This window comes from Chrysemys picta, chromosome 7 (genome assembly GCF_011386835.1).
Source record: "Chrysemys picta bellii isolate R12L10 chromosome 7, ASM1138683v2, whole genome shotgun sequence".
Taxonomy (NCBI): Eukaryota; Metazoa; Chordata; order Testudines; family Emydidae; genus Chrysemys; species Chrysemys picta.
Window position 1 is genome coordinate 27,593,462 of NC_088797.1, and position 27,915 is coordinate 27,621,376.

General features: G+C 41.5%; 1 protein-coding gene across 1 annotated transcript; it reads left to right on the forward strand.

Annotated features, from left to right (window-relative positions):
- Positions 1–31: 31 nt before the first annotated feature.
- Positions 32–27,915, forward strand: CHDH (choline dehydrogenase). Its single transcript, XM_005293209.4, has 8 exons — positions 32–163; positions 7,603–8,430; positions 8,768–8,919; positions 17,055–17,184; positions 23,153–23,287; positions 24,663–24,805; positions 25,512–25,614; positions 26,333–27,915. The coding sequence occupies exons 2-8, from the start codon at positions 7,671–7,673 to the stop codon at positions 26,749–26,751; spliced, it is 1,842 nt and encodes a 613-aa protein (XP_005293266.1). The 5' UTR covers positions 32–163; positions 7,603–7,670; the 3' UTR covers positions 26,752–27,915.

The following is a 27,915-nucleotide window of genomic DNA, read 5'->3' on the forward strand; positions in this document are numbered from 1 at the left end:
GCCTATAACTGGGACAGGAGGGAGGGGGGTAGGAGCCCGCCCCCCTTGTCTCTGGCTGCCCTTTGGATGGTCCAAGGGCCAGTCAGCAGAGTCCCGCTGTCCAAACCTCCGGAGTCGAGTGGGGCCGTGGCCGGTGGCGCTGAGGAGCCGGGCTCGCTGCCCCGTGAGTGCGGCTGGGGCCTGAGGAGGGAGAGTCATGTACCGCGGGGGGGAGATTGGGGCAGGGAAGGCGGGGGCTGGGGAGGGGGAGCCCCGGAATGCGCTCGCCTCACCCCCCATCTGTGCCGAGCCTCAGCCGCGAGCTAGGCTCGCGCAAGGTGCTGGAAAGGCTCCGGGGGGGAGGAAACTTCCCTCAGCTTCGTTCCCTCCCCGCCCTGGTTGCAGAGAGCACGGAGCCCGCGGGCGGCCCCAGCAGCGGCGCTTCAGTGGGTTCAACCTGCCTCGTGGCAGCGGCGTGGCCATGCTCTGCTTGTTCCTTCACTGGCCTAGGTGAGGGGTTTCCCCTTCCCCGCTGCGTTAGGCCCCTCCTGCTGCAAAGGGGCAGCAATGTCTCTGCTGAAGCTTCATGAAACTTACATGCGTCTACGTGACAGCTACACGTTTTACCGGACCGTCCTGTCGTTTGTGCTGGCTGACGGTAAAGGCTCCCCAGAAGCAAATGGAACTAGGCCGATTTTCACCAGCTTGTTGGGAGTCTAGCCCCCAGGTTTACATAAAAGTATCGGGGGGGGGGTAGCTGTGTTAGTCTGTATCTACAAAAACAACAAGGAGTCTGGTGGCACTTTAAAGACTAACAGATTTATTTGGGCATAAGCTTTCGTAGGTAAAAATCTCACGTCTTCAGAGGCATAGAGTGAAAGTTACAGATGCAGGCATCATATACTGACACATGGAGAGAAGGGAGTTACTTCGCAAGTGGAGAACCAGTGTTGACAGGGCCAATTCAATCAGGGTGGATGTAGTCCACTCCCAATAATAGATGAGGAGATGTCAATTCCATGAGAGGAAAAGCTGCTTCTGTAATGAGCCAGCCACTCCCAGTCCCTATTCAAACCCAGATTAATGGTGTTAAATTTGCAAATGAAATTTTAGTTTTGCTGTTTCTCTTTGAAGTCTGTTTCTGAACTTTTTTTGTTCAATAATAGTGACTTTTAAATCTGTAATAGAATGACCAGGGAGATTGAAGTGTTCACTTACTGGCTTTTGTATGTTACCATTCCTGATGTCCGATTTGTGTCCATTTATTCTTTTGCGGAGGGACTGTCCGGTTTGGCCAATGTACATGGCAGAGGGGCATTGCTGGTACATGATGGCATATATAACATTAGTAGATGTGCAGGATGTTCACCAACCCAGGAACCAATCCCTGTAGCAAACCTCGTTGCCTACTCTGTCCCCATATCTACTCTGGTGACCCCATCAGAGGACCCAACCACATCAGCTACACCATCAAGGGCTCATTCATCTGCACATGTCTTTAAGGTGCTACCAGACTCCTTGGTGTTTTTATATTAAAAGGTTTCTCTATTGCATGTGTCACTTGCTTATGGGCCCTCGTCTGGATAGGTTTGAACACAGGCTTTTAAATACTGCAGAAACACTTTAAATAAAAGGATCCTGCCATATATGTCCTTAAACAAATTAACTTCCTTTACTAGCAAAGTTGCAGAGAAAATTATCTAAAATGTTTCCATAGACGTTCACTTAGCTGTGTTTAATGTCTCACCCTTAGGTTGGAATGGAAAAAGAAAGGCAAGTCATAACCACTAGATATTACTATTAATGGAAGCATTGCAAGAGTGAAGATAAATATCTAGGAAGACTAAACCATGATACCTTAGAGATGAATCACAGTAAAACAGTATCTGTGTTCTAACAAATCCTCAGTGAAAGTGCGTGAACTTTACATAATTACCACTGAGAACCTTCTTCTGACCCTAGCAAAATATTAAAGGAATTTATTTTCAACAATAATAAAGATCTCAGTATGCCTCTCCTATATAGTCCAATACCGGTAAATGGAGATTTGGGTCATCCCCTCCAAACATGCACAAACAGAACTAGGAATTTGTATAGGATTCTATTTGAGGGATTAACAGGATGAAAGCAATGAGAACTGTATACACTGGATTTAGTTTAAGAATCATGGGACTTTCCCCATGTTCACACTGGCCCTCAGATTCATTTGAATGCCTTGGCCTCAGTCTGTAAGCTGCTATCTCACTTCTAACTTGACCTTTCTGGTGTCATAGTTCATTTTCTCTCCTCAGGGATTTCCAACAGTGATTATCCCTTGTTTAAGAAACTTGCAGTTGCAGTATCTAAAAGAAAACCGGTCTAGTTTCAATACAGCAAGCAAAACAAACAAACAAAAACATGAAATGTAAGGTGAATTTAAACTCTGTTAAACTAACAGTGAAACCTGTACTAGAGATCATTCTTTGTATTCAGCCAGTTTGCCTAAGGGTCTCTGTCCAAAAGCATCCTCTGAGAAAAGGAGTACAACTCTGCTCCACCTCTTAGTAACAAATATGTATTGGTTCTTTGAGCAGTTACACTGGTCTACAATTTTTGAGAAGTCGTCTGCTTCAGAGATAAAATGTGCTATTTATTATGTATTTTGATGTGCTGAATTCAAATATGACAATTAAAACAACTGGCTACTGTTTCTAAGATATTTAAGTTTTTACATTTTATGTCTCTGTATATTGTGTAGATAGTAGAGTTTTAATCATAAATTGTAAACCTAGGTCTTTTCATGTGTTTATGGTTGCTTTACATGATAATATTTCACCTGTCCTGTTTATGTAACACTTTAAAAATCAGCAAAAGGGTTATATAAATAAAATTTATTATGAAACAAAAGGCAAAAAACTATTATGTACATAGTTTAGTCCTATTCAGTGTCTACTCGGCGCTTCTTGGCTTGTCTCTTGTATTCATTAAATGGAGCATCTCTTGTCACTGTCCAGCAATAGTCTGCAAGCATTGATGGGCTCCATTTGCCCTGATAACGTTTCTCCATTGTTGCAATGTCCTGGTGAAATCACTCGCTGTGCTCGTCGCTCACTGCTCCGCAGTTCGGTGGAAAACAATCTAGATGAGAGTGCAAAAAATGTATCTTTAGTGACATGTTGCAACCAAGGCTTTTGTATGCCTTGAGGAGGTTTTCCACCAACAACCTGTAGTTGTCTGTCTTGTTGTTTCCGAGAAAATTTATTGCCACTAACTGGAAGGCTTTCCATGCCGTCTTTTCCTTGCCACGCAGTGCATGGTCAAATGCATCATCTCGAAGAAATTCACGAATCTGAGGACCAACAAAGACACCTTCCTTTATCTTAGCTTCACTTAACCTTGGAAATTTTCCACGAAGGTACTTGAAAGCTGCTTGTGTTTTGTCAATGGCCTTGACAGAGTTCTTCATCAGACCCAGCTTGATGTGTAAGGGTGGTAACAAAATCTTCCTTGATTCAACAAGTGGTGGATGCTGAACACTTTTCCTCCCAGACTCCAATGACTTTGGAGTGGCCAATCTTTCTTGATGTAGTGGGAATCTCTTGCACGACTATCCCATTTGCAGAGAAAACAGCAGTACTTTGTGTATCCAGTCTGCAGACCAAGCAAGAGAGCAACAACCTTCAAATCGCCACAAAGCTGCCACTGATGTTGGTCATAGTTTATGCACCTCAAAAGTTGTTTCACGTTGTTATAAGTTTCCTTTATATAGACTGCATGACCAACTGGAATTGATGGCAAAACATTGCCATTAGGCAGTAAAACAGCTTTCAGACTCGTCTTCGATGAATCAATGAACAGTCTCCACTCATCTGGATCGTGAACGATGTTGAGGGCTGCCATCACACCATTGATGTTGTTGCAGGCTACACGATCACCTTCCATGAAGAAGAATTGGACAAGATCCTTTTGACAGTCACGGAACATGGAAACCCTAACATCAGCTGCCAGGAGATTCCACTGCTGTAGTAGCCCAACAGCTCTGCCTTACTCTTGGGTAGTTCCAAATCCCTGACAAGGTCATTCAGTTCACCTTGTGTTATGAGGTGTGGTTCAGAGGAGGAGGATGGGAGAAAATGTGGGGCCTGTGACATTGATGGTTCAGGACCAGAAGTTTCATCCTCTTCCTCGTCTGACTCAAGGCAGAATGATTCTGGTGCATCAGGAACCGGCAGTCCTTCTCTGTGGGGTACTGGGCGTATAGCTGATGGAATGTTTGGATAATGCACAGTCCACTTTTTCTTCTTTGACACACCTTTCCCAACTGGAGGCACCATGCAGAAGTAACAATTGCTGGTATGATCTGTTGGCTCTCTCCAAATCATTGGCACTGCAAAAGGCATAAATTTCCTTTTCCTGTTCAACCACTGGCGAAGATTGGTTGCACAAGTGTTGCAGCATATGTGTGGGGCCCACCTCTTGTCCTGATCTCCAATTTTGCAGCCAAAATAAAGGTGATAGGCTTTCTTAACCAGAGTGGTTATACTGCGCTTTTGTGATGCAAAAGTCACTTCACCACAAACCTAGCAGAAGTTATCTGCACTGTTCATACAAGTACGAGGCATCTCTGCTCACTTTGGCTAAACAGAAATGTGTCCCTTTGCAAAATCAGACACTGACAAATAAGTGAGCACGACACTGTATGATTTCTAGAGCTGATATAGGGCAATTTGTTCAGCAGAGTGATGTAAGCTTCGTTATGATTGCATCATCCATGACTTCTAGGAATAACATGATGTAATTCATATCATGTATGACGCAATACCAGCTTCAGATTGCATCATTCATTGTTTTGCCTAAAAAGCAAGTAGTGTCCAAACCCAGTCATAGATTTATTCATCGATCCAGTCAAAGATGTATTTTAGTCATTTCTGGTTTAAATTGAGATCCCTTCCCTTTATAACTCACTTATCCTCCACCATTCCCAAGTCAAGGGTCGTATATACTGACCCAATAGCATATCTTGAAAACTAGAGCCAATCAACAATTTTAAGCATCATTTTCGTTCTCAGTGACCCAGAATTAGTAAAGTTTGACTACATGTATTTCAGAAGCATTTTGACTGTAGAGCAGTGTTATTTAAAACAGGTTTAATCCTACTACAAAAACTCCCCACTGCTAATGGGGCATATAGCTTATATTAGAGTTTTGAATAACAGTGAAACTTCATTGTATGGAAATGATTTGACACCTTACGCATCCAAGAGCAGGTTATACAAGAATAGTGTGTTATCAGCTGCAGTTAGTTTTTCAGGAGGTATTTGTTTAGCCCTTTCAGTTGGGCACTATATTCTCTGAAACCAGACTCCACAGGTTTTGAGGTGTTGAATTGGATTCTCCCTTTTTAGGTTTAGATCTCAAGCGCCACCTTTTGTACTGTTGCTGAGGAAGCATCAATGATCATCTGCACCTTTCAGAAGTGGTGTGCCGAGTCTTCATTTATCCACTCTAATTTAAGGTTTTGCGTGCCAGTAATACATTTTAACATTTTTAGAAGGTCTCTTTCTATAAGTCTATAATATAGAACTAAACTATTGTTGTATGTAAAGTAAATAAGGTTTTTAAAATATTTAAGAAGCTTCGTTTAAAATTAAATTAATGCAGAGCCCCCCGGACCGGTGGCCAGGACCCAGGCAGTGTGAGTGCCACTGAAAATCAGCTCGCGTGCTGCCTTTGGCACACGTGCCACAGATTGCTTACCCCTGATCTACAGCTAAATGGTTCTGGAAGATTGCATCTGGTTCTAGCTTTCCAGGAAGTAGCATTCTCTGTTTTGAAATAGAGGTTTAATTAATTAATAGCTTCTCTTTGGTCACCCATTACTGGAGACTCCTTACAAACATGTTAGAGACTACCCTAATTACACATATAAACTGGGGATGGAGATGAGATTCACCATCCAGGGTAGTCAAAATAAAGCCGAAACTGTTAATTTCAGTTTCATGCCTCTTTCCTCAAGACCAGTTTTATTAATAAACAGAAGATGTAAAAGAGGTCAGATTAATACAAAACACTGGATAGCAGAGGCCTGTTCCACTTTCTACAAGTTAGGTTGGGACAAAACATACCCTTTTCCCCTTTGTAGCTACTCCAGGCCACTGGTTCAACAGGCTTACCCCCAATCCTCATCTTTCTCAAAGTGACTCACATGCATTCTTTTAAATAGTCTCCAGCAGGCAGTCACATGTCTGATCAGCTGACCTATCTCCATCATGTATCCTGCCTGGAGACCACAATTCTCAGACTCTTCCATTCTCCAGGGATTTACTTCTGTAACATGTACTGGCCATATCTGTAATTACATGTCAGCATTCTGTTACAAACCTCCTGTCTTAAGAGACTGACATAAAGTCTCAAATATACTACACACAGTTCCAGTCCAACTCTATTAGAAAATCTATCTCAAAAAGTTATGGACTGTTAGTATCTTTGGCAGTTGAAAACAGGGTTCACTGTTATACCTGTAAATTATACATAGCACAAGACCCTTGGCTGACCTCCTTTACATTGGTGTAAATCTGATGTACAGTTTTGCTGACTCACACTCTTTATCATGAGTCTCACAATATTTAGTAAAAAGAAGAACAGGAGTACTTGTGGCACCTTAGAGACTAACAAATTTATTAGAGCATAAGCTTTCGTGGACTACAGCCCACTTCTTCGGATGCATCCGAAGAAGTGGGCTGTAGTCCACGAAAGCTTATGCTCTAATAAATTTGTTAGTCTCTAAGGTGCCACAAGTACTCCTGTTCTTCTTTTTGCGGATACAGACTAACACGGCTGCTACTCTGAAACCTGACAATATTTAGTGTTTTTCTTAAATTCCCAGATGATGGAGGCATGTGATTAGGCAAAGAAAAAACACCTACAATTTTACTATTCTCATGACTTTTGAACACTTGGGATTAGTAATACTGTACTGGGAATAATGGAATTACATTGATCTAAAACTGGTGTGAACGAAGGAGATTGTGGCCTGCTGTTTCTTGCCAAATCCCCTGTTCTCTGTAGCTATTCCATCCTGTCTTGTAATATCTGCAAGAGCAGGCCAGTCTTCCTATGGTTTTCAGACACCTATTAAATACTAGGGCTACATTATATTCATATATATCTACATGGACTGGGCACTAGAGTGGGAATCAAGACACCTGGATTCCATTCTAGGTTCAGCTATTGCCTAGCTGTGTAACCTTTAGCAAATCACTTCTCTGTGCCTCAGTTCCCCCTTAGGCAAACTGGGAGTAGTTATGCTTAGCTACCTCTTAAAAATGTTAATAAAACAGATAAGCATTATGAATAAACTAACAAATTTAGGTGGACTGCATATAATGCAAAAAACTGTGCTAATAAACTGGCATTAAACTGCTTGCATATAAAGAATAACAAAGCAGCATGTTGCAATAAAATAAATGTTTATTGTCATGCTGACACTGCAGCTGTCTTTTTGGATAGCCATATAATTAATGTGAATTGCCAGCTTTGCTTTAAAATTATGCATCAAAAGTTTAGGCCACATGTTGCAGTCCTTTATGATTGAACTAGATGCATCTTAATACATTTTTAATTAAGATCTTTTTTGTGTTCTAGGACAAGATATTTGATACTGCATTGTATGGGACAAGAAGTTCTTAAAAGGAGAAGGCATATAGAAAAGGATGTCTCATTTAATCAAAGGAGTTAAAAAATGTTATGGTCTTTCTGTCAGTCAAATGCACAAAGTAACAGGATTTCCATTTAAAACACCCACACTCAAAAGTTTACTAGCCTATAGTGGGCAACAATTAAAAACTTCACGTACATTCTCTAAACTTAGTTCTGAAAATGCAGACTCTTATAGTTACATCATAGTTGGAGCTGGATCAGCAGGGTGTGTATTAGGCAGCCGATTGACTGAAGACCCCCTTAGTACAGTTTTACTTTTGGAAGCAGGCCCTAAAGACACCCTTCTAGATAGTAAAAGATTAATGTGGAAGATTCATATGCCTGCTGCATTAACCTATAATCTTTGTGATGAAAAATATAATTGGAATTACCACACAACACCACAAAAGCACATGGATAATCGAATTATGTACTGGCCCAGAGGTAGAGTGTGGGGTGGCTCCTCATCTCTCAATGCTATGGTGTACATTCGGGGGCACGCAGAAGACTACAATCGATGGCATAGAGAAGGTGCTGTGGGATGGAACTATGAATTTTGCTTGCCTTATTTTAAGAAGGCACAGACTCATGAGCTGGGTCCTAACCTGTACAGAGGTGGGAATGGACCATTGCATGTGTCAAGAGGAAAGACGAACCATCCTCTTCATCATGCATTCCTGGACGCAGCCCAGCAGGCTGGCTATTCTTTCACAGATGATATGAATGGTTACCAACAAGAAGGATTTGGCTGGATGGATATGACTATACACAGAGGTAAACTTTAAAGAGTTACTTTGGGAGTGTATGTATCTAACCTATAAATGGTGTTTAAGGGTCAATCTATTTTCCATTGAATTCAATGGGAGTATTTTCATTGACTTCAGAACAGAAGTCTTCCTTTAGAAAGGAGAGAGGATTTCATAATGCTGCTATCAACTGTTTGCATTCATTCCTTTAGTCCTTAAATTTAAAGCTGCTTCTTCTGAACTATAAATGTGGCACCCCACTATAATTTCTGTATAGGAAGAAAGACAAGAAAATGCCTTGAAAATGAAGGAGCATGAACTATTTTGATGCTTGCAGATGTTAAATAAAAACCTATATTTTGTAGGTCAAAGATGGAGCACAGCTAGTGCTTACCTTCACCCTGCCATAACACGCCCAAACTTGTCCACAGAAGCTAGAACACTTGTAACGAAAATTTTGTTTCAAGGGACAAAAGCCATAGGGGTTGAGTATGTCAAGAATGGGCAAAGGAAAAAGGTAAGCATTTTTATTTCCCTTCTTGAAATAATGGGATCAAAAAACGTAGCCTTATTTAACAACAAATAGAAACTAAGACAGACACATCCTTTCTGTACAAAAATTCCACTTTTCAGATGTAATACTGTAGCTCAAAAACACTAATCTGTTTCAAGAATATGATTCTTTGTTAAATAGTTATGTTAGAAAATACCGGTATATTTCCTTTGTATCATTTCAGACATCAGTATATTCTCTATGCTGAAAGAGGGGATGGATGATGAGAGTGTAGAAAGGAAAAGGCTATGCTTGAAATTGGAACCTACTCAGTAGTCATGCACGGTTACAGTGTGTTGGCTATTGTACTGAATTACTAATGTGCTGGAAAAACAATTTAGGAAAATCTGTTAAAACTGAGTATCTTCTATAGAGTCTGAATAGCTCAGGGGATAGATAATGGAACATAGATTCATTTTTTGTTGCCATTTTTAATCCAGTTAAGGCTAGTAATGACTAACTACTATAAGGCACATTCCCAGCTGCGGAATAGACATACCCTAACTGTTTTATTGCTATTTGATGGCCTATATGAAATGGGTTTGTAATTTCACTCCAACTTCCACTGAACAGGCATCCACATCACAGAAACTGTCACAATCAGGGGGACATGCGCTGGCAGTCTCAGCACATAAGCCAAGAATGGAATGGGAGTCAGGACTAAAATGGCCTTTGACATTAGGTCAGGATCGAGGAATATTAGCAAAACAATGAGTAACTGCCATTATTTCTTAGCTTTTCCATGGATAAACAGAAGTCTTCAGTTTCTGGGGCTTTCAGTTCAGTACCTTTCATAAGAAAAGAAGTACTCTCAGTGAGGGCTTATCTACATAATGAGGTAATGTGCTCTAGGAGGTATGATTTCTAAAGCGGACTAATGTACTGTGCATTATTTAGTCTGCATAGACCCTGCTGGTGCATACTAAAGGTTCCTTAGTGCGCTTTAATGTAGTGCTGTTTCAGATAGCACTATGTTAAAGCACATCAGCAAGGTCTACACAGACCAATTAATACACAACACATTAGTGCACTTTAGAAATCACTCCCCCATAGATTGCATTACCCCACAATGTAGACAAGCCCTTACTCTTCCCTTTTGAATATTAGTCCTGATTATTACATATGTAAGTAGGTAATTGCCTGAGATGGATTCAGAGATTATTTTAAAATTCTAATAACAAAGGTGAAATGTTGTAATAATAATACACCAAAGGAGAGGAGTGCATAAATATTTGAGTTCACTGAACACAAGAACGGCCATACTGGGTCAGACCAAAGGTCCATCTAGCCCAGTATTCTGTCTTCCAACAGTGCCAGGTTCCCCACAGGGAATGAACAGAACAGGTAATCATCAAGTGATCCATTCCCTGTTGCCCATTCCCAGCTTCTGGCAAACAGAGGCTAGGGACACCATCACTGCCCATCCTGGCTAATAGCCATTGATGGATCTATCCTCCATGAATTTATCTAATTATTTTTTGAACCCTGTTATAGTCTTGGCCTGAGGGATAGCTCAGTGGTTTGAGCATTGGCCTGCTAAACTCAGCGTTGTGAGCTCAGTCCTTGAGAGGGCCATTTAGGGATCTGGGGCAAAAATCTGTCTGGGGATTAGTCCCGCTTTGAGCAGGGGGTTGGACTAGATGACCTCCTGTGGTCCCTTCCAACTCTGATATTCTATGAACATCCTCTGGCAAGGAGTTCCACAGGTTGACTGTGCATTGTGTGAAAAAATACTTCCTTTTGTTTGTTTTAAATCTATTGCCTATTAATTTCATTTGGTGACCCCTAGTTCTTGTGTTATAAGAAGGATACTTCCTTATTTACTTTCTCCACACCAGTCATGATTTTATAGACCTCTATCATATCCCCCCTTAGTCGTCTCTCTTCCAAGCTGAAAAGTCCCAGTTTTATTAATCTCTCCTCATATGGCAGCCTGTTGTGGTCAAAGACACCCACACAATGATTTTAGTTCAAAGACTCAAGCCTGAGGCCAGTTTATTGACAAACATACCAGTGCACTGGGGTGCAGTCCGAAGACTGACACCCCGAGGACTGCTCGCAGGCAGGCTTTTATTTCGTCAAACCGCAAGCAAAGTACAAACAATACGTCATGAGTTAAGAAATTAAGGTTGGGGTTAGTCCCTCCCCTAAACCACGAGTTAAGAAACTAGGGTCGGGGTCATTCCCCCCCCAGGTACCTTCCTCATTTTTCTGAGAATTGGATGTTTATTTGGGTAGAGGGGCGCTTGGTGGTTTTCCCCAGGGGTGGTACTTGGCACCAGTTTGGGTACATTTCTCAAGACACATGTTATTTTCCGGGGTCTTTTGGTTAAAGATTGGCGGGGGGAGGGTTTCCATGGGACGCCTAAAGAGGATCTATGATTGGCTATTTTTGCAGATAGGTGGAATCACGGAGTGGGTCACAGATCACCCAAAGGAGAAGCTGCATGAGTCAAGAAATTGCATTTAGCTAAAGTTACCTATTGCTTCACACAAGTGGTTATTATATTTCATTAGTCATGAACATATTTCATTAGTGCTGCTACTGGGGCTTTTTTATTCTTTGCCTCCTTGCCCCTCCCCCCCCCCTGGTCATGACCCTTGACCGAGTTTGGCAGGGAATTGTGCAGTCTAGTCTAGTGCTTTGTGTAAGGGTGTTAGCATAACAGATCTCTGTTGGACGGTTTATTTTGGGGCCTTTAGATTCACAGCTCTGGCTATTAAAAAGAAGGCCCCCCTGCTCTATTTCCCCACAAGCCGTTCCATACCGCTAATAATTTTTGTTGTCCTTTTCTGAACCTTTTCCAATTCCAATATATCTTTTTTGAGATGGGGTGACCACATCTGCATGCAGTATTCAAGATGTGGGCATACCATGGATTTATATAGAGGCAATATGATATTTTCTGACTTATTATCTATCCCTTTCTTAATGATTCCCAACATTCTGTTTGCTTTTTTGACTGCCGCTGCGCATTGAGTGGATGTTTTCAGAAAACTATCCACAATGACTCCAAGATCTCTTTCTTGAGTGGTAACAGCCAGCCCAGACCCCATCATTCTATATGTACAGCTGGGACCATGTTCTCTAATGTGCATCACCCTGCACCTATCAACACCAAACTTCATCTGCCGCTTTGTTGCCCAGTTACCCAATTTTGAGAGATCCTTCCATAACTCTTCGCAGTCTGCCTGGAACTCAACTATCTTGAGTAGTTCTGCATCATCTGCAAACTCCGACACTCTACCTTCCACCCCCCTCCTTCCAGATCATTTATGAATATGTTAAACAGGCCTGGGCCCAGTACAGACCCCTGGGGGACACCACTATTTACCTCTCTCCATCCCGAAAACCGACCATCCATTCCTACCCCTAGCTTCCCATTCTCCAACCACTCACCAATGCAAGAGAGAATCCTTCCTCCCCTCCTTTGACTGCCCACTTTGCCCAATGCACCTCGTCAAAGGCTCTCTGAAAATCCAAATACACTATATCCCCTGGATCCCCTTGTTCCCCTGCCCGTTGACCCCCCTCAAAGAATTCTGGTAGATTGGTGAGGCATGATTTCCCCCCACAAAAACCATGTTGACTATTCCCCCCAAAACCATGCTCATCCATGTGTCTGACAATCCCGCTCTCCACCATAGCTTCAACCAGTTTGCCCGGCACTGAAGTCAGGCCCACCGGCCTGCAACTGCCGGGGTCACCTCTTTCAAAAATCGGCGTCACACTAACTATCCTCCAGCCACCTGGCACAGATGCTGATCCAAATGATAGGCTACAGACAACAGTGAGTAGTCCTGCAATGTCACACCCGAGTTCCCCCAGAACTCCCAAGCGAATACCATCTGGCCCCGCTGACCCACTATTCAGTCTATCAACCTGTTCCAAAACCCCCTCCAACTTCACCCTAATCTGGGACAGCTCCCCAGAGCAGCACCCAAAAAGAATGTCTCAGGCCCGGGAATCTCCCCCACATCCTCAACCGTGAAGACCAATGCAAATAATTCATCCAGCTTCCCCACAACCATCTTATCATTTCTGAGTGCTCCCCCAGCATCCCGAACGTTTGAAGTTCATTATACCCACAGGAATCAATATGCAGAGAGTGTTGGGTGACTGAACATCTGCTAAATGTTAAAAGATAATATGAATAAACTATTCTTTGATCTGCTAAAGCACAGAACATGTCTATTCTTTTAAGCCAATTAGAATGATGCTTTCCATTAATAATGCAGGGCAAAAGTTGCAGAATTCTCATTGACTTTGATGGGAGCCCCATATGTATCTGAGAGGAGAAGTTGGCTAGAAACAGCACCTGTCACTTTACTGAGCAATTTACTTACATGAACATGAATAATCTTTCATTATTATAGAGAAGGTGTTGTGATGAGAACGATAGCACAGGACAAGTGTACTTTCATTAGTTTTGGCCCTGAAAATAAAGTACTAGATACAGGAACATCATGTGTACCATATATAAATATTGATATGATTTGGTGTGCTATTTGAGCAAATGATGGGTATCAGAGACCCAGAATCTATTCCCATCTCTGCCACTGATTTCCTGTCTGACCTTGGAAACATCACTTAATGTCTCTGCCTCGGTTCACCATCTAAGTAAGTGCAAGAAATTGTTTTCTCTCTCTCTGCTCAGTTATTATATATTTTTTAATGTATTAGGGCCAAATGTGCTTTTAAAAACTTCAGCTACACAAGTCTTCTTCAATATCTTTTCTTACATGCTCCTGGAAAGAGAGCGCTCTGATTCCTCTGTCATTCTACCACAGTGACTGGTTTTTATTTTCTGCCATTTCTAATTCAAGTGCAAGGGCTCTAGAAAAATGCTCGCTTTTGGGAAAACTAAATTGGGATCTGTATGACAGTTTCAAAATTTAACTTTCAGCTTGATTTCATTAAAAGTAAAAGCTTGCAAGAGTAAAGGTGACCTGCTAAAGGCAAAGAAATATGATACTATCCTTTCTTGCTTTATGATACATAAAAAAGACACCACAGTTTCTCCCCCCACACCACTGCTTTTTAACATTAGAAATTCAAGTCATCTCCCCTGTTTTTTTCTGGGAGATTCTAAGGATGACAGGAGAACTAATAGTTTTCTGACATCAGAGAAATTATGCAAGGAAGCCTGATTGAGAAGAGAAATTATTTTTATAGACTATTTAAAATTCTGTGTTGTATTTGTTTTTAGTTAACAACTATTGAAATCAAACAGTTAGGAAAAACTATTTGATTGTTGACGTTTCCTCGGTCTTCCCTTTTAAGTGAAGATTTAGGGCCTGATCCAAAGCACATTAAAGTCCAAAATATCCCCATTGATTTTAATGGACATTGGATATGGCCTTAAGAAAGCTCCCAGTCATTTAAGAAGTCCTGCAGCAAAAACAAAGAAGATGGCCTTGATAGTCCTGGTATTTTTTAGGTAAAAAAAATCAAGCAAACAAAGAATATTTAAGGGGGTTGGGAATGCTTTCAGGCTTTTTTTATATATCAAACTATATATGTGTGTGTACATATATAAGGGACCAACTTGATTGTTTTTCCTCTGAGGTCATCTTTAAATGCACTACATGACTATATACAACGTGAATTACGAGCTATGAATGTTTATGCAGCAGGGTTGCACTGGGTATATACTCAAGTCCTGAGATGATTTGAACCCATGACCTAGAGCAGAGATAAGAGTACTCATTTGGAAACTGTGATTTGAAACAAGCCCCATTTTCATTAGGAAACAAAAATGTGAACATGTCCTTCATTACACAGTGACTCACGGATGATTCTCTGGAACTATTTTTGTGTACATTGTGCAATGCACCTTAGAGATTTTGCATAGCTGCTGTTTTACGAACCAGTTCAATAAACCTGAATGTTTTGTGTATTAGTTCTACCGTACTAGACATTTGTCCAGGGCAGAAAATACAAGGGGGGAGCAAAATGTCACCACTGGGTGTGCCAGCAGTAACATCAGATGAGTAGTGTGAAAACAATTAATAAAAATCAAAATTTTTGTAAGTTTTGTTTTGTTCTATCAGTCAGAAAGGAAATAGGAATAGTAAAAGTAAATGGTACTTAGCATACTGGTATTCCCTGTATATATGAAGGAAAAATCAAGTTGGTCATTTTTAGAGGACTACAGAACCATGCTTAAAATGCCACAGCTAAAATTAAAGTGGAGACGCACTGTAGAGTCTTAAATTCTACAAAAGTAAACACTGGGCTTAAATTCTAGTGTCTGCAGATGAGCAATACAAGAGCTGCCTTCTTGAACTCTTTCATGGCATTTGCTTTGCAAGTTATGAAAGTGATGAAAGGATGTCAAAGTTGCATCACTTGCCAATTGCTCAATGTATGCTCAGTGATGCTAGATGAGATGTATTACAGTATATTGAGCACCAGTGCAGTGTTAATTTTACAACATTCTGTAGCTCAAACAAGGAGTAGTAGTAGCTTTAGGATTTGTATCAGATTTAAATGGTCTTTGTTTCTTCTTCCCTATGTGAATACACTCCTGTTTGTCCCTTTACATGTATTTCATGTAATCTAGTCACTTTTAAGTTTCTTGAATATTTCTTTTCTAACCTCCCCACTATGCAAAAGTTTGAATTTATTTAAGATGTTAACCATCTTCCCCAATGTTTATAGCACTTTCTCTGGCCCTAAGATCTCAAATATCTAAGGGCAAAATTCTGCTCTTGCTATTCTGAACCTTATAATGGAGAGTTACTGAGCCATTTTGTTAATATAAGCAGGGCCGGTGCAACCCATTAGGTGACCTAGGCGGTTGCCTAGGGCACTACAATTTGGGGGTGGCGACCGCCACGGTATTTCGGTGACGGGACCTTCCGCCGCCTCTGTGGGGGTGGCATTTCGGGGCGGGACCTTCCACCGCCTAGGGCGGCAGAAAAGCTGGCGGCGCTCCTGAGTATAAGGCAGGATGATTTCAGGGGTCTTGGGGAGAAATGTGCTCTGTAGCAAACCTTAATGGTCTTTTAAACAGACTGAGCTCCCCCTAAGCACCTGCTGCCAAAGGCAGAATTTCCAACCTTGCCTGGAGAGCAGTCCCCTTGGAGACATGGTTTCCTGTTGGACACATTCACGGCTCCCCTGTCTAACAATGAAGAGAGTGATAAACCGGACTTGGAGTTCTGTCTAGCTGCTGACTGGATGTGATGGAGATGAGGAAAGGAAGAGCAACCTGCACCCTTTTCTCCAACCCTTCATGAGACAGGGCAGGATTTTGCCCTAAATCTGCAGTGCTAATTTGACAACTGAGAGCAAGAGAAAACAAATGAATATCATCTATGAAGTTTATGGGTAGAAAGAGTCACAGAGCAGATGCTGAAGATGTTAGATAATGAATGTCCACCCACTAGGTACTGATGAGATAAATAGGTTAACCTCTGAGGATCTCAGTTAATGGTTAGCAGCATAAGAGGTAACCAGCTGAGAGATGCACATTCTTTAGGCTGTTTAATGAAAAAACAGAATGTACAAATACCTATAGGAGCTCCTTGCTATTGCACATAGCTATGTGGGGCAGGGGGAGTGGGGAATCCATAAGACCACAAGGGCTGTGAAACCAGCTGGACTGAGGATGTGACAATGCTTGAAGAGAGACTTTGTTGAGCTAACATATTACAGAATGCCTCAGAGTGTAAAGTCTTTTTCAGGATTTTTAATTTATTAATTTAATTAGTGAAAATGGAACAGGCTCTGGCTGTTTCCTTGCTTGAAGTTACTGTAGATCTCTGTTCTGGAAAGAACAGCGCAAGTGTACTGCCAATCATGTTATTTGATAAATTGAATGCTTGTGTACCCTACAGTCTTAATAGATTACAAAACTTCGTTCAGTTCACACTGTGTTCCAATGTGACATCTTAGTTATTTCTGTCCACAGAAACTTATACCAAGCAAGGTGAGCAAAACATCTGGAATAATAAAGATGGATGCTGGTATGATTCCAAAGAAACAGAGTATCTTTAAAAAAAAAAAAAAAAAAAAAGCTCTTGGAAATATTGGTTGTGGTCTAAAATCAAACCTGTAATAATCTTCTTTAAAATTTATTTTTAATTTTCAGGCGCTTGCCAGTGAGGAAGTGATTTTAAGTGGAGGTGCCATAAATTCCCCACAGCTACTTATGTTGTCTGGGGTTGGAAATGCAGATGACCTCAAAAAATTAGGGATCCCTGTTGTTTGTCACCTTCCTGGTAATCTTTTTATTGGTTTTATCTTTCAACTCCCTCAGGGTCTGATCCAGAGCCCATTGAAGTCATTGGAATGACTCCCATTAACTTCAGTGGCCTTTAGATCAGGCTCTATGGACCCAAACCAACTAACATTATAGTCAATGGAAAGACTCCCATTGACTTTAATGGAAGTTAGAAAAACCTCTTTTATACATTGCACCTCTCCATGTAATGGTGTCCAATATCCATTCCTTTCTGAACCTATGCCCGTAGATAACTTATTTTAAAGCAAAGAAGCGGTGTGTATCACTGATAATTTTTAAATTAGAGCTATACATTCTCTTTGATCCACAGCAGATTGCCTACTGATAGTAATGAGAGTTTTATATAAAGATGTAGGGTAGAACATGGACCTTATGTAGTAATTAAACTTTCCTAGCTAAAAGTTATCATTGCATTCAGAAATTATGCCTACCGCTTTTAGGACCAGAACTATTTCTGCCATTTGTTTATATGGCTACTTGCATGCTCCATTTTCCTGTGTGTGCTCAAGCAAATTAAACACTCAATTTGCATACCTAAATTATTTGAAAATCGTATTCAAATTATTATTGTTAGGTCTAAGAGTCAACACACCATGAGGAATAATGTAGGGAGTTTTTCCTTGCATTCTGCACAATCTGGCATATGGCCTGAATAAATACCTTAAATTAAGCATGTGGCAATTCTCCAAAAAGGGCCATATTTTTGGAATTTAATGTGCCCACCCTATACATACCCACATTGTATGTACTTTGAAAGCTTATTTTATGTACATTTAGATGAAGTATGATGTGGAACTGCCAACTGGTGCCGTAAGCCTGTAGATGAGGTGAAACGATACCCACAATGAGAAAATATCATTTTTTACACAGTTCCAAAAACACTGTAACATGACTATGACAACATTTTGTACTGTGTAAGTTAACTTCAATATCTTAATTGTGTTTATTGATCAAAGCTACCAAATAACAACCCCTGAATAGGGGCCTCCTAGTAGGGGGTCTAAACCACTGCCCTGGGCTACTTCCTACCACTATCCCTTCAGTTTGGAGCATGGGCCCCGTAGTCCAATTCACTGGGGTGGCTTGCCTCCAGTAGCACCCCTTTGTGGACCTCGCGTGGTGCCCTGCCATAGTCCCAGGCTCTTTTGGGGAGGACAACCCCCACAGTGTCTCTGTACTTCAGTCAGCTCAGTTGCCAGAGGCTCCTAGGTCTCCTCCACAGTCTCCTTCATCCAGGGAGACAGTATTTACTCCCTGGTGACTGCCTTGGCTGGCAGGCTAGTAACCTTTCCTCTCAGGTAGGGTGGCAGTTAACTCCTACCTCTTTGCTAGTCAGCACTGAACTGAGCCAGGCTCTCACCTTTTCTCCTTCCTCCAGGCCTGCATTGGCTGCAGGTATAATGGGGCAGGGCTAGCTGAGCCCAACAGCTCTCTTTAACTCCTGCCGTGCTGGCGGGTAGTTTCTCCGCTTCATCACAGTCCCGAATTGATTTACCATGAAAAAGTACTTGAGAAAATAAACGCCTGTCACCTACAGTGAACGCTGTCTGAATTCTCTCCTGGTGTCTTTTAAAACTTTATCTTGTGATGTCCTACCAATACCAAGTGACGCTAATATTGTTCTCATTCAGGTGATTCCATTTTGTACTGGTTTCAACCATAGGCTTGCAACAAAGAAGAGAACCTACCCAGCAGTTCACCTATTATGGATGCCAAACCAGCTGACATGGCCACAGTCTATACTACTATGCTGAAATGTCAGCAACTGTAGGACAGCAGCCTTCTGTTCATCATGGATCAGCAGCTGTATGCTGTAGCTCAGCAAGTGAAATGGACTCTCCAACTGAACTTGGTATCAATGTGATTCACCTGGATGGTTTTCACACCCAGTGCTGTTTTATTGCATGTATTACGAAATTTTGGGGAGACACAGGATTGCTAAACCTTCTTGTTGATACTGATGTGTGTGCTACTTGTAATGCAGATCAAATGCTTGCAGCAAGGCAATTCAGCTTTTCTCTACGGGTATGTCTACACTGCAGTGAAAAACCTGCTGCTGGCCTGCCTCAGCTGACTCAGGCTAAGGGTATTGTAGTGTAGACGTTCGGGCTCAAGCTGGAGCTGACACCCTCCCCCCTTGTCAGGTCCCAGAGGCCAGAATGTCTGCATCACAATTAAACAGCCCCTTAGCCTGAGCCCAGTCAGGTGACATGGGCCAGGAGTGGGTGTTTAATTGCACAGGGTATAGACATACCCCTATGGCTTGGCTTTAGCATTAGAGGCCGTGAGTGCTCCGAAACTTTATTCATTTGTTAAATTGTGTGAGCAGGAAGGAGGTACTCATGTAGTTCCAGCATTTGTCTGGTAAATGTTGGCTCACACTCAAAAGGTGTCTGAGTCTGAAGACTCAACAGTCCTTACAACATGTCATTAAAGAGCTTGTTGGTGCTGTAATTCAGCATGTGCTATCACTACTGAAGGACTTTCAGATATGGGGGTATGCCCAGTCTCCTACATTCAAGGTCTGGGATCATTTTCACCAGGTTATAGATTATAGGACTGGAAGGGACCTCGAGAGGTCATCGATGTAGACACTACATCTAAATGTCCATGCAGAGTGAGTGTATAATTGGAAACTTCACATGACACAGCACGTCCTGCTTCTTTATTGCAAACAGAGACAACTATGCCAGATGGATATCAAGCTACATTTTTGATATGTTAAAATTTCCCTGAAGTAGTATACACTGCTTTTGAATCTGCGGGTAATTTGCTGTATGTCAGACTTCTGTTTTTTTCAGTTGAATTTGGAGTGACATGGGAACGGGGAAAACTGTCCTCAAAGACTCAAAGGGCAATAGTGGGATTGTAATACTGACAAGAAAGAAGCCAGCCCTTGTCAGATGGACACTCACATGACATGTCCTGAGTGAATATGCAAAAGCTATGAGAGAAAGTAGTGGCCTAACGAGAAGTAGTGAAGACTAATTTCACAAACAAGTCCTTGCCTTTGCACTGAAAAGGAATGAAAAGCATTTTACAGCTCTTACCAACCATGTCATCAGCAATATGACAAACCCATTTGACTCTGAGTCACATCCAGACATGATTATCACCATATCTAATGGATTCCATGTACCATCAGATGTACAAGAGTCTCTATTGAAAATAGCAGATGTTGGTGAAGAACAAATGGAGAGATTTGTGAGAGGTGCACTTGATTCTGATTGGATTCGTAACTTCATCAACCCAGTCAAGAAATCTGGCACCAAACATTTGTTGACATGAACAAGAAGACTAAATTTAAGCCTGCCCAGGGAGGGATTATCACAGCAGCTATCAGTCCAGAAATTATTTTCTGCAGAGCCCTGTCCTTAGCAAGATGCAAAGATGCTGTTTCAATGATAACTGTTCTTAGTCACCAACTAGGACCTGTGCCTATGTTCCTCTTACATGCTGATGGAACAATGAGAAGAACAGACAAAGTTGAATTAGGGCAGTGGTTCCCAAACTTGTTCCGCCGCTTGTCCAGGGAAAGCCCCTGGCAGGCCGGATTGGTTTGTTTACCTGCCGCGTCCGCAGGTTGGGCCGATCGCGGCTCCCACTGGGCGTGGTTCACCGCTCCAGGCCAATGGGAGCTGCTGGAAGCAGCGGCCAGTACATCCCTCGACCCGCGCCACTTCCAGCAGCTCCCATTGGCCGGGAGCAGCGAACCACGGCCACTGGGAGCCGCGATCGGCCGAACCTGCGGACGCGGCAGGTAAACAAACTGGCCCGGCCCACCAGGGGCTTTCCCTGCACAAGCAGCGGAACAAGTTTGGGAACCACTGAATTAGGGCATCAGCGGGAAGCTCAAGCTGAAAGGATCCATGAGCTAATAGCATGTGACAAAGAAACCACAGGGTATATCAGAGATGCCATGGCTGGTCATACAAAAGATGGCTGGAGACAAATTCCACACTTTCAGTGAATTGGCTGCTGAGTACCTGAGGCAGGTCCTAAAAGGATTTGACAAAGCTAATTCTGTAATCAAAGTCTTTGACAGATAATGACAACAGTAACTCTGTGAAAACTGCAGAAAAGCAGTGCCAGACAGGATCTAACGTTGGATGCAAGAAATACCAGGTGATTGGTGGATATCTGTGCCTCCATGGAAGAAGTTTCTAAACGTGGCATCCAACAAGCATTCATTTGTAAAATTCCTCTGTGAATATATGGTTCAAAGTGAACCTGAGGGTGTAGGAGCACACCCAACACAAATACTCCTTCTTGCTGAGGCTGAAGTAGGAAAGTCCATCATCAGCAGAAGAAGTGAAGGTGCTGAAGAAGCCCAAGACTTGTACAGTACTCAAGAGGAAGCTATATGTGCCAATATAGCTTTTGGGTCTCTTGGTGTCAAAGGAACTATAGGAATAGGTCACTTAATATAGATGTTTTGGTACCTGCTGTTCACTACTTTCCGAAAGTGGAACCTATAGATAATGTGGATTGAAACAGGCAACATTACCAACACAACTGACAAGTGTTGTTTCATACTTGTGTATGCAATTTATGATGCACTCACTCCTGACTTCTGCAACATACTTCTTGCTGTATACGTATTAACAGGATGTGACTGCCTGTCATTCCTGTTTGATATTGAGGAAAAAAATCTGTGTTTAATGTCAAAACAAAGGTTCAGAGATCTTGCCAAATCAGGATAGAGTGATGGACAAGTTGTAATTTCTGCAGCAAGGAAGTTGGTAGCACTGCTGTATGATGAGAGCGAGAAAGATCATGTCAAAAGAGCAACTTGGCAAACAAAGATTTGCATATCTTTGCAGATAGGTAAACCAGATACTGGATCACCATTGCAACATGGATGGAAAAATGTGGATGATGAACTACTTCCTGGATTCTTCAACGGACCATGGCATCTGAGTTTCTAGAAGACCTTGTTTGAGCCTGTATCAGTAGGGATCACAGAAGAATCAACTGTGTCTGTAGTTAGAACAATCTTCCCTGTATAGAACTGTGTACCTGCCAAGGCAGTGAAGACTGTGGTCACCCACACACTCTCGACAGAGATCATAATGATGAATAAGATGATGATAATGTTGACTAGAAGTGTCACCAGCGTTACTACATTTCAATGATATCTCTACAAATTATTAGACTTTGTTTTACCCTGTAGATCAGGGGTAGGCAACCTACGGTACGCGTGCTGAAGGAAGCATGCAAGCTGATTTTCACTGGCACTCACACTGCCCGGGTCCTGGCCACCAGTCCGGGGGGGCTCTGCATTTTAATTTAATTTTAAATGAAGCTTCTTAAACATTTTAAAAACCTTATTTACTTTACATACAACAATAGTTTAGTTATATAGTATAGACTTATAGAAAGAGACCTTCTAAAAATGTTAAAATGTATTACCTTAAATTAGAGTGAATAAATGAAGACTCTGCACACCACTTCTGAAAGGTTGCCGACCCCTGCTTTAGATTGTTCTTGTGATGCATGGAGGTCACAAAGAAATTCCATTGTATGTCTTGAAATAATACATAGCCATTAAACTAACAGAAACAAATGCACATATTTCAAAGTGGTCATTTTAATGTGTTGATGCTGTCATTGTTTATCCCCCTTTCTGAAGTAATGGCACCACTTGACAGCTCCACATTATATCTCATCTTAAAGTAGACATCATAAATCGATATATGATGTGAGTGTGTGTAGGCAGGGTACATTAACTTGACTAAATCGGTGGTGTCTGCTGCTTGCCTAAATGGGCTGGACTAGGCCTAGGGTCCAGGGTGTTTGACACCACTGCCTTTGTAAGAGGTTATTTCAGTTTCCATTCAGGGTAGTTTATAGAGGAAAATGTACCTGCTTGTATATAACATTTACAGTTTACCTGTATATAATTTCTTCTTGGTTTTGTTTGTTTGTTTGTTTGTTTGTATCAGGAGTAGGCCAGAATCTTCAAGATCATTTAGAAGTGTACATACAGCAGAAGTGTACCAAACCTATTACTCTCTACAAAGCACAAAAGCCTGTTAACATGGCAAAGATTGGTTTAGAATGGCTTTGGAAATGTACAGGTATGAAAAAAAATGTGAAACTGTCCCACTGTTCAGTTCTATAGGATTACCAAATTTGGCTTTTAGCTGAATTATATATGTCAGAATCCCAGAGTGTCTTTCCGATGAAGCTTTATTACCACTAATTCTGCAGAAACTGGAGATTTTAAAAAATGAATTCAAATGGGGGGCAGACTGTGCAGTTTCCTTAGCTTTATTCTGCTTTGTTTTTTCCAAATTAGAATTTATTTTAACAAATGTAATGTTTATTGTAACAAATGAGGTTGAGATGCACTTTTTTGGTAGCATTTATTTTCCTGCCCTTAAATTCAGGCAGGGAATGCTTGCATGTTGCTAAATGTTTGCATTTATGCCTAACTTTCATTTTGGGTTATGTTCCCTACTTAAATCTGTGGGCCACTGAGAAAAGCTACTGTAAAAAGTGAAGTCAGAAAATGATGTATTAAGACAGTGGTTCTCAAAGCCGTTCCGCCGCTTGTTCAGGGTAAGCATCCTGGTGGGCCAGGCTGGTTTGTTTACCTGCCGCATCCGCAGGTTTGGCCGATCGTGGCTCCCACTGGCTGCGGTTTGCTGCTCCAGGCCAATGGGGGCTGCAGGAAGGGTGGCCAGCACGTCCCTCGGCCCACACCGCTTCCCGCAGCCCCTATTGGCTTGGAGCGGCGAACCACGGCCAGTGGGAACCGCGATCGGACGAACCTGCAGACGCGGCAGGTAAACAAACCAGCCTGACCTGCTAGGGGCTTTCCCTGAACAAGTGGTGGACCGGTTTTCAGAACCACTGATCTAGTGGGGTGGCACAGAGGTTTAAAGAGGTGCTATACAGCAGCGTGGAGGGGAAGCAGGGTCTGCAAGTGGGTGTCAGGGGGCAGGGAGTGGGCAGAGCCTTTTCTCTACCCCCTCTAGGCACCTGGTGCATCTGGGAGCATGCACTGCACTGGGTATCTAGCTGCCACAGCTTATTCTCTCCCTCAACCAGCGGGCACTCCCAGTGACAATCTCCCACCTAAGCTGCTTCAGAAGCATTGCAACAGTGCACTGCCCTTCATATTAAGCAAATTGTAACATCCCATTCTACCCCAAAGAAAAGAAGCTGGAGACACCTTGGGATTTTTTTGAAGTCAAACACATTTTACATTTATTTAGTGATCAACATGATGAAAATAATGTACATTGCACAAGTTATAAATTAATTGTATATGGATTTGCACCCCTCACAGTTTCACTGTCTTTGATTGACATAATTATGTGCATTGCACAAGTGGAAAGGTGTATGGGGCATGGAGAAATGGTTCGGAAACAAGGATTTTAAAAATACACATTTTTCTTACCTTTCGAATATTTTAGAATTTTTCTTTCTTTCTTTCTCAATCTCTAGGAGATGGAGCTACTGCCCACTTAGAATCTGGTGGGTTTATTAGAAGTCGGCCAGATGTTCCTCATCCAGACATTCAGTTCCATTTTCTTCCTTCTCAGGTGATTGATCATGGACGTGTTGCTTCCCAGCTGGAAGCTTACCAGGTCAGTGGTTCAAGGACACAAATTAGCAATGTCCTGAATTAGCAAGGAGATTTACAGTTTATTGGAAACATTAATAGTAGTACAGTGATCAAGTTACAGATTGTTCAGTATTGTGTAAAAGATGTGACTTAATTGCCTACATTGCAAAAATATTTACATATTTTATTTGTTGCTGGTGCCAGAATAATTTTACTCTTTATCTTTGGAAAAATACGCAATAAGTTTTTTAGGGGTTATGAACCTGATTCTGTGTCATTGTCATCAGTAGTACATGATCGAATTCTATATTATAATATTTTGTTTTCCCTTTAACTACTTAGTAATTTCTCTTTTTGTTGTATCAATATGTAATGTAGATTCAAAAGTCTGTAGTTCATACTGTGAAACTGTCACTATATACATCTGTTTTCTTTGGCTGGTTTTTATTTCATGATGATAGTAATTTGGTCATCTGAACTGTCAGCTACTGCTAAACTGAAATAATATTTGCTTGTTGTTGTATTATAAATAGTTTATTTCCTGTGCTGTGCGTATAGCCAAAAAACAAGAAAAAATGTTCATATTGTGGCCTCCCTTTTCATTCTCCCTTTTTTATATTTTATGTTTGGGTAATCTGTAAGAAGACTCCATGTTTTTAAAAATTGCATTTGACTCTGAAGTCTGTCTAGATGGAATTTTGTCATGCAGTGTGTTGGGGTTATTGCAGGTTCATGTTGGACCCATGAGGAGCAAAAGTGTGGGCTGGCTAAAGTTGAAAAGTAGAGATCCAAGGGACCATCCTGTGATTGAACCAAACTACTTGTCAATGGGTAAATGCCTGGTATCTATATTAAGTTGGTCTCATTCAGTTCCTTCCCCCTTGCTCCAAGAAGAAGTGATCTACTACCTGCCCATATCACTAGCAAATTACTCCCCTCTTGACACCATCTCAACTGTGCTGGTTGGCACATTGGTATTATTATTACTATTCATGTTGTGATAGCTCAGAGGAGCCTCAGTTAATGACCAAAATGCTATTTTGCTAAGTGCTGTACAAATACTGAACAAAAAGACCGTCCCTGCCACAAAAGGCTTCCAGACTAAGTGGGGTACAGTCAAGCGACTGCCCATTCCCTGCCCCTTCCAGTTCACCCCACACCCGCCTGTGCAAGAGGGGGAGTAAAGGCCACCACACACCTTGCTGGCCTCCCCCCACTCAGCTGGTGATCACATAGCCCATACCTCCTTATTCCTGTGTATCATTTTTATTCATCCTACTCTCCTGTACAAGTGTGTAGGACAAGTGACAATTTTGCTCACAGTGGAAAAAAGTTCCTATTGTTTTTTCTTTCAGTAACAAGTTGAGAGCCTTTAAATTGTATATAAGCTTCCTTCCCCTTTAATTTTGCTGCCTTTTCCTTTTCTTGGTATAGCACACTGTCCTGTACTAGCACTATTATGCTGCTGTTTGTTTGTTTGAATTATGCACAGGGAAGTATTTCTAACCAGTGTGTGTATTTACAGTCTCTTTGTTTCCTCTCTGTACAGAAACAGATGTGTGGGAATTTCGTCAGTGTGTCAAGTTATCCAGAGAAATTTTTGCTCAGAAAGCTTTTGAAAAATTCCGTGGTCCTGAAATTCAGCCAGGAAGTCATGTACAGTCTGACAAAGAAATAGATGCTTTCATAAGACAGAAGGCTGATAGTGCTTATCATCCTTCTTGTACCTGTAAAATGGGGCAGCCGTCTGATACCACTGCTGTGGTTGATCCTCAGACCAAAGTAATTGGGGTTGAAAACCTGAGAGTCGTAGATGCCTCAATAATGCCCAGTGTGGTCAGTGGGAATTTGAATGCCCCAACCATCATGATAGCAGAAAAAGCTGCTGATATGATCAAGGGGTTCCCATCACTCAGTGAGAAAAATGTTCCTGTATATAAACCTCAAACCTTGGAAACACAGCGATGAACAAAATGCCCACGCTTATTTTCCAGGTGAGTTTTTGCCCACATATGGAAATCTTACATTGGACTTTGCCAAGAGAATAAATGTATTGCTACAAAAAATTACAAGTAGGTATTAATTCACTACCTCTCTGATATTAAGAAGGTTGTAGCAGTCATTTAAAAAATATCAAGTTGTTTGCAGTAACTGTCCATATTAGTCAAGCATTTGGGTGATACCAGTTTTTGTAATGTAGTTTGAAGTTTATGCTGAAGAGGGTCAGTTCTGCTTTACAAAAAGAAAAGGCAATCATGTGAGCCGTCAAGGAGTTCAGGACCTGTATGGCTGAGCGTGGGATGGTAGAAGTGGATGTTTGCTGCTTTGCATAGAACAGTAAGACACTTAAAACTGCTTCTGTGCTTGGGCTTACAGATGTTGTCAGAGGCCTCAATGGAGCCACAATCCTAGCAAGTGATGTAAGGGTTGCCTTTTATGTTGAATCTCACTTAGTATTCTTTGTATGCATGATTGTCCTTGACAATAGTTAATAAGCAAGATCCGCATCCTGAAGAATACTTAACTTCCTGGACTGTGTGTAAAGTGAAACATCTATGAAAGTATTTGCAGGATCAGGGCCCAAAATAGTGAACACTCACATTAATGCAGAGAAAGGAATTCCTAACAGACTAACACGGCTGCTACTCTGAAACCATTACATAATTTGTTTTCTATATAATCTTGCAGAGGCAATACACAGTTTACAACATCATCAAGAGTTTTACTCATGTTGAGTAGTTCTTGATTTTAGTGGTCTGTTTATGGAGTAAGGTACTACTCAGCATAAGCAACAGTATATCTGTCAGGCCCCAGGTAATTTCAACATAGCTATCAATGTCAACTTCATTTATTGGTGCTTGCGTAATCATTTATAGTAACGCGGGTAATGTATTGTGGAGGTACTGATCACAGCTCCATTGTTAAGGTTGAGTTGAGTTTTAAACTTAAATGCATACGTATAGTATTCGGGTAATGGTATAATCAAATTAAAAAGATATCCATATTTGATATACAGTGTGCCTTAATAGCCTCTATAAAAACAGAAACAGCAATTATTTAAAATCTCTATAATGGTAACAAACTCTCCATGTTCTTTGTATTTAACTTAATAAAATTCAGTTAATAACTTAA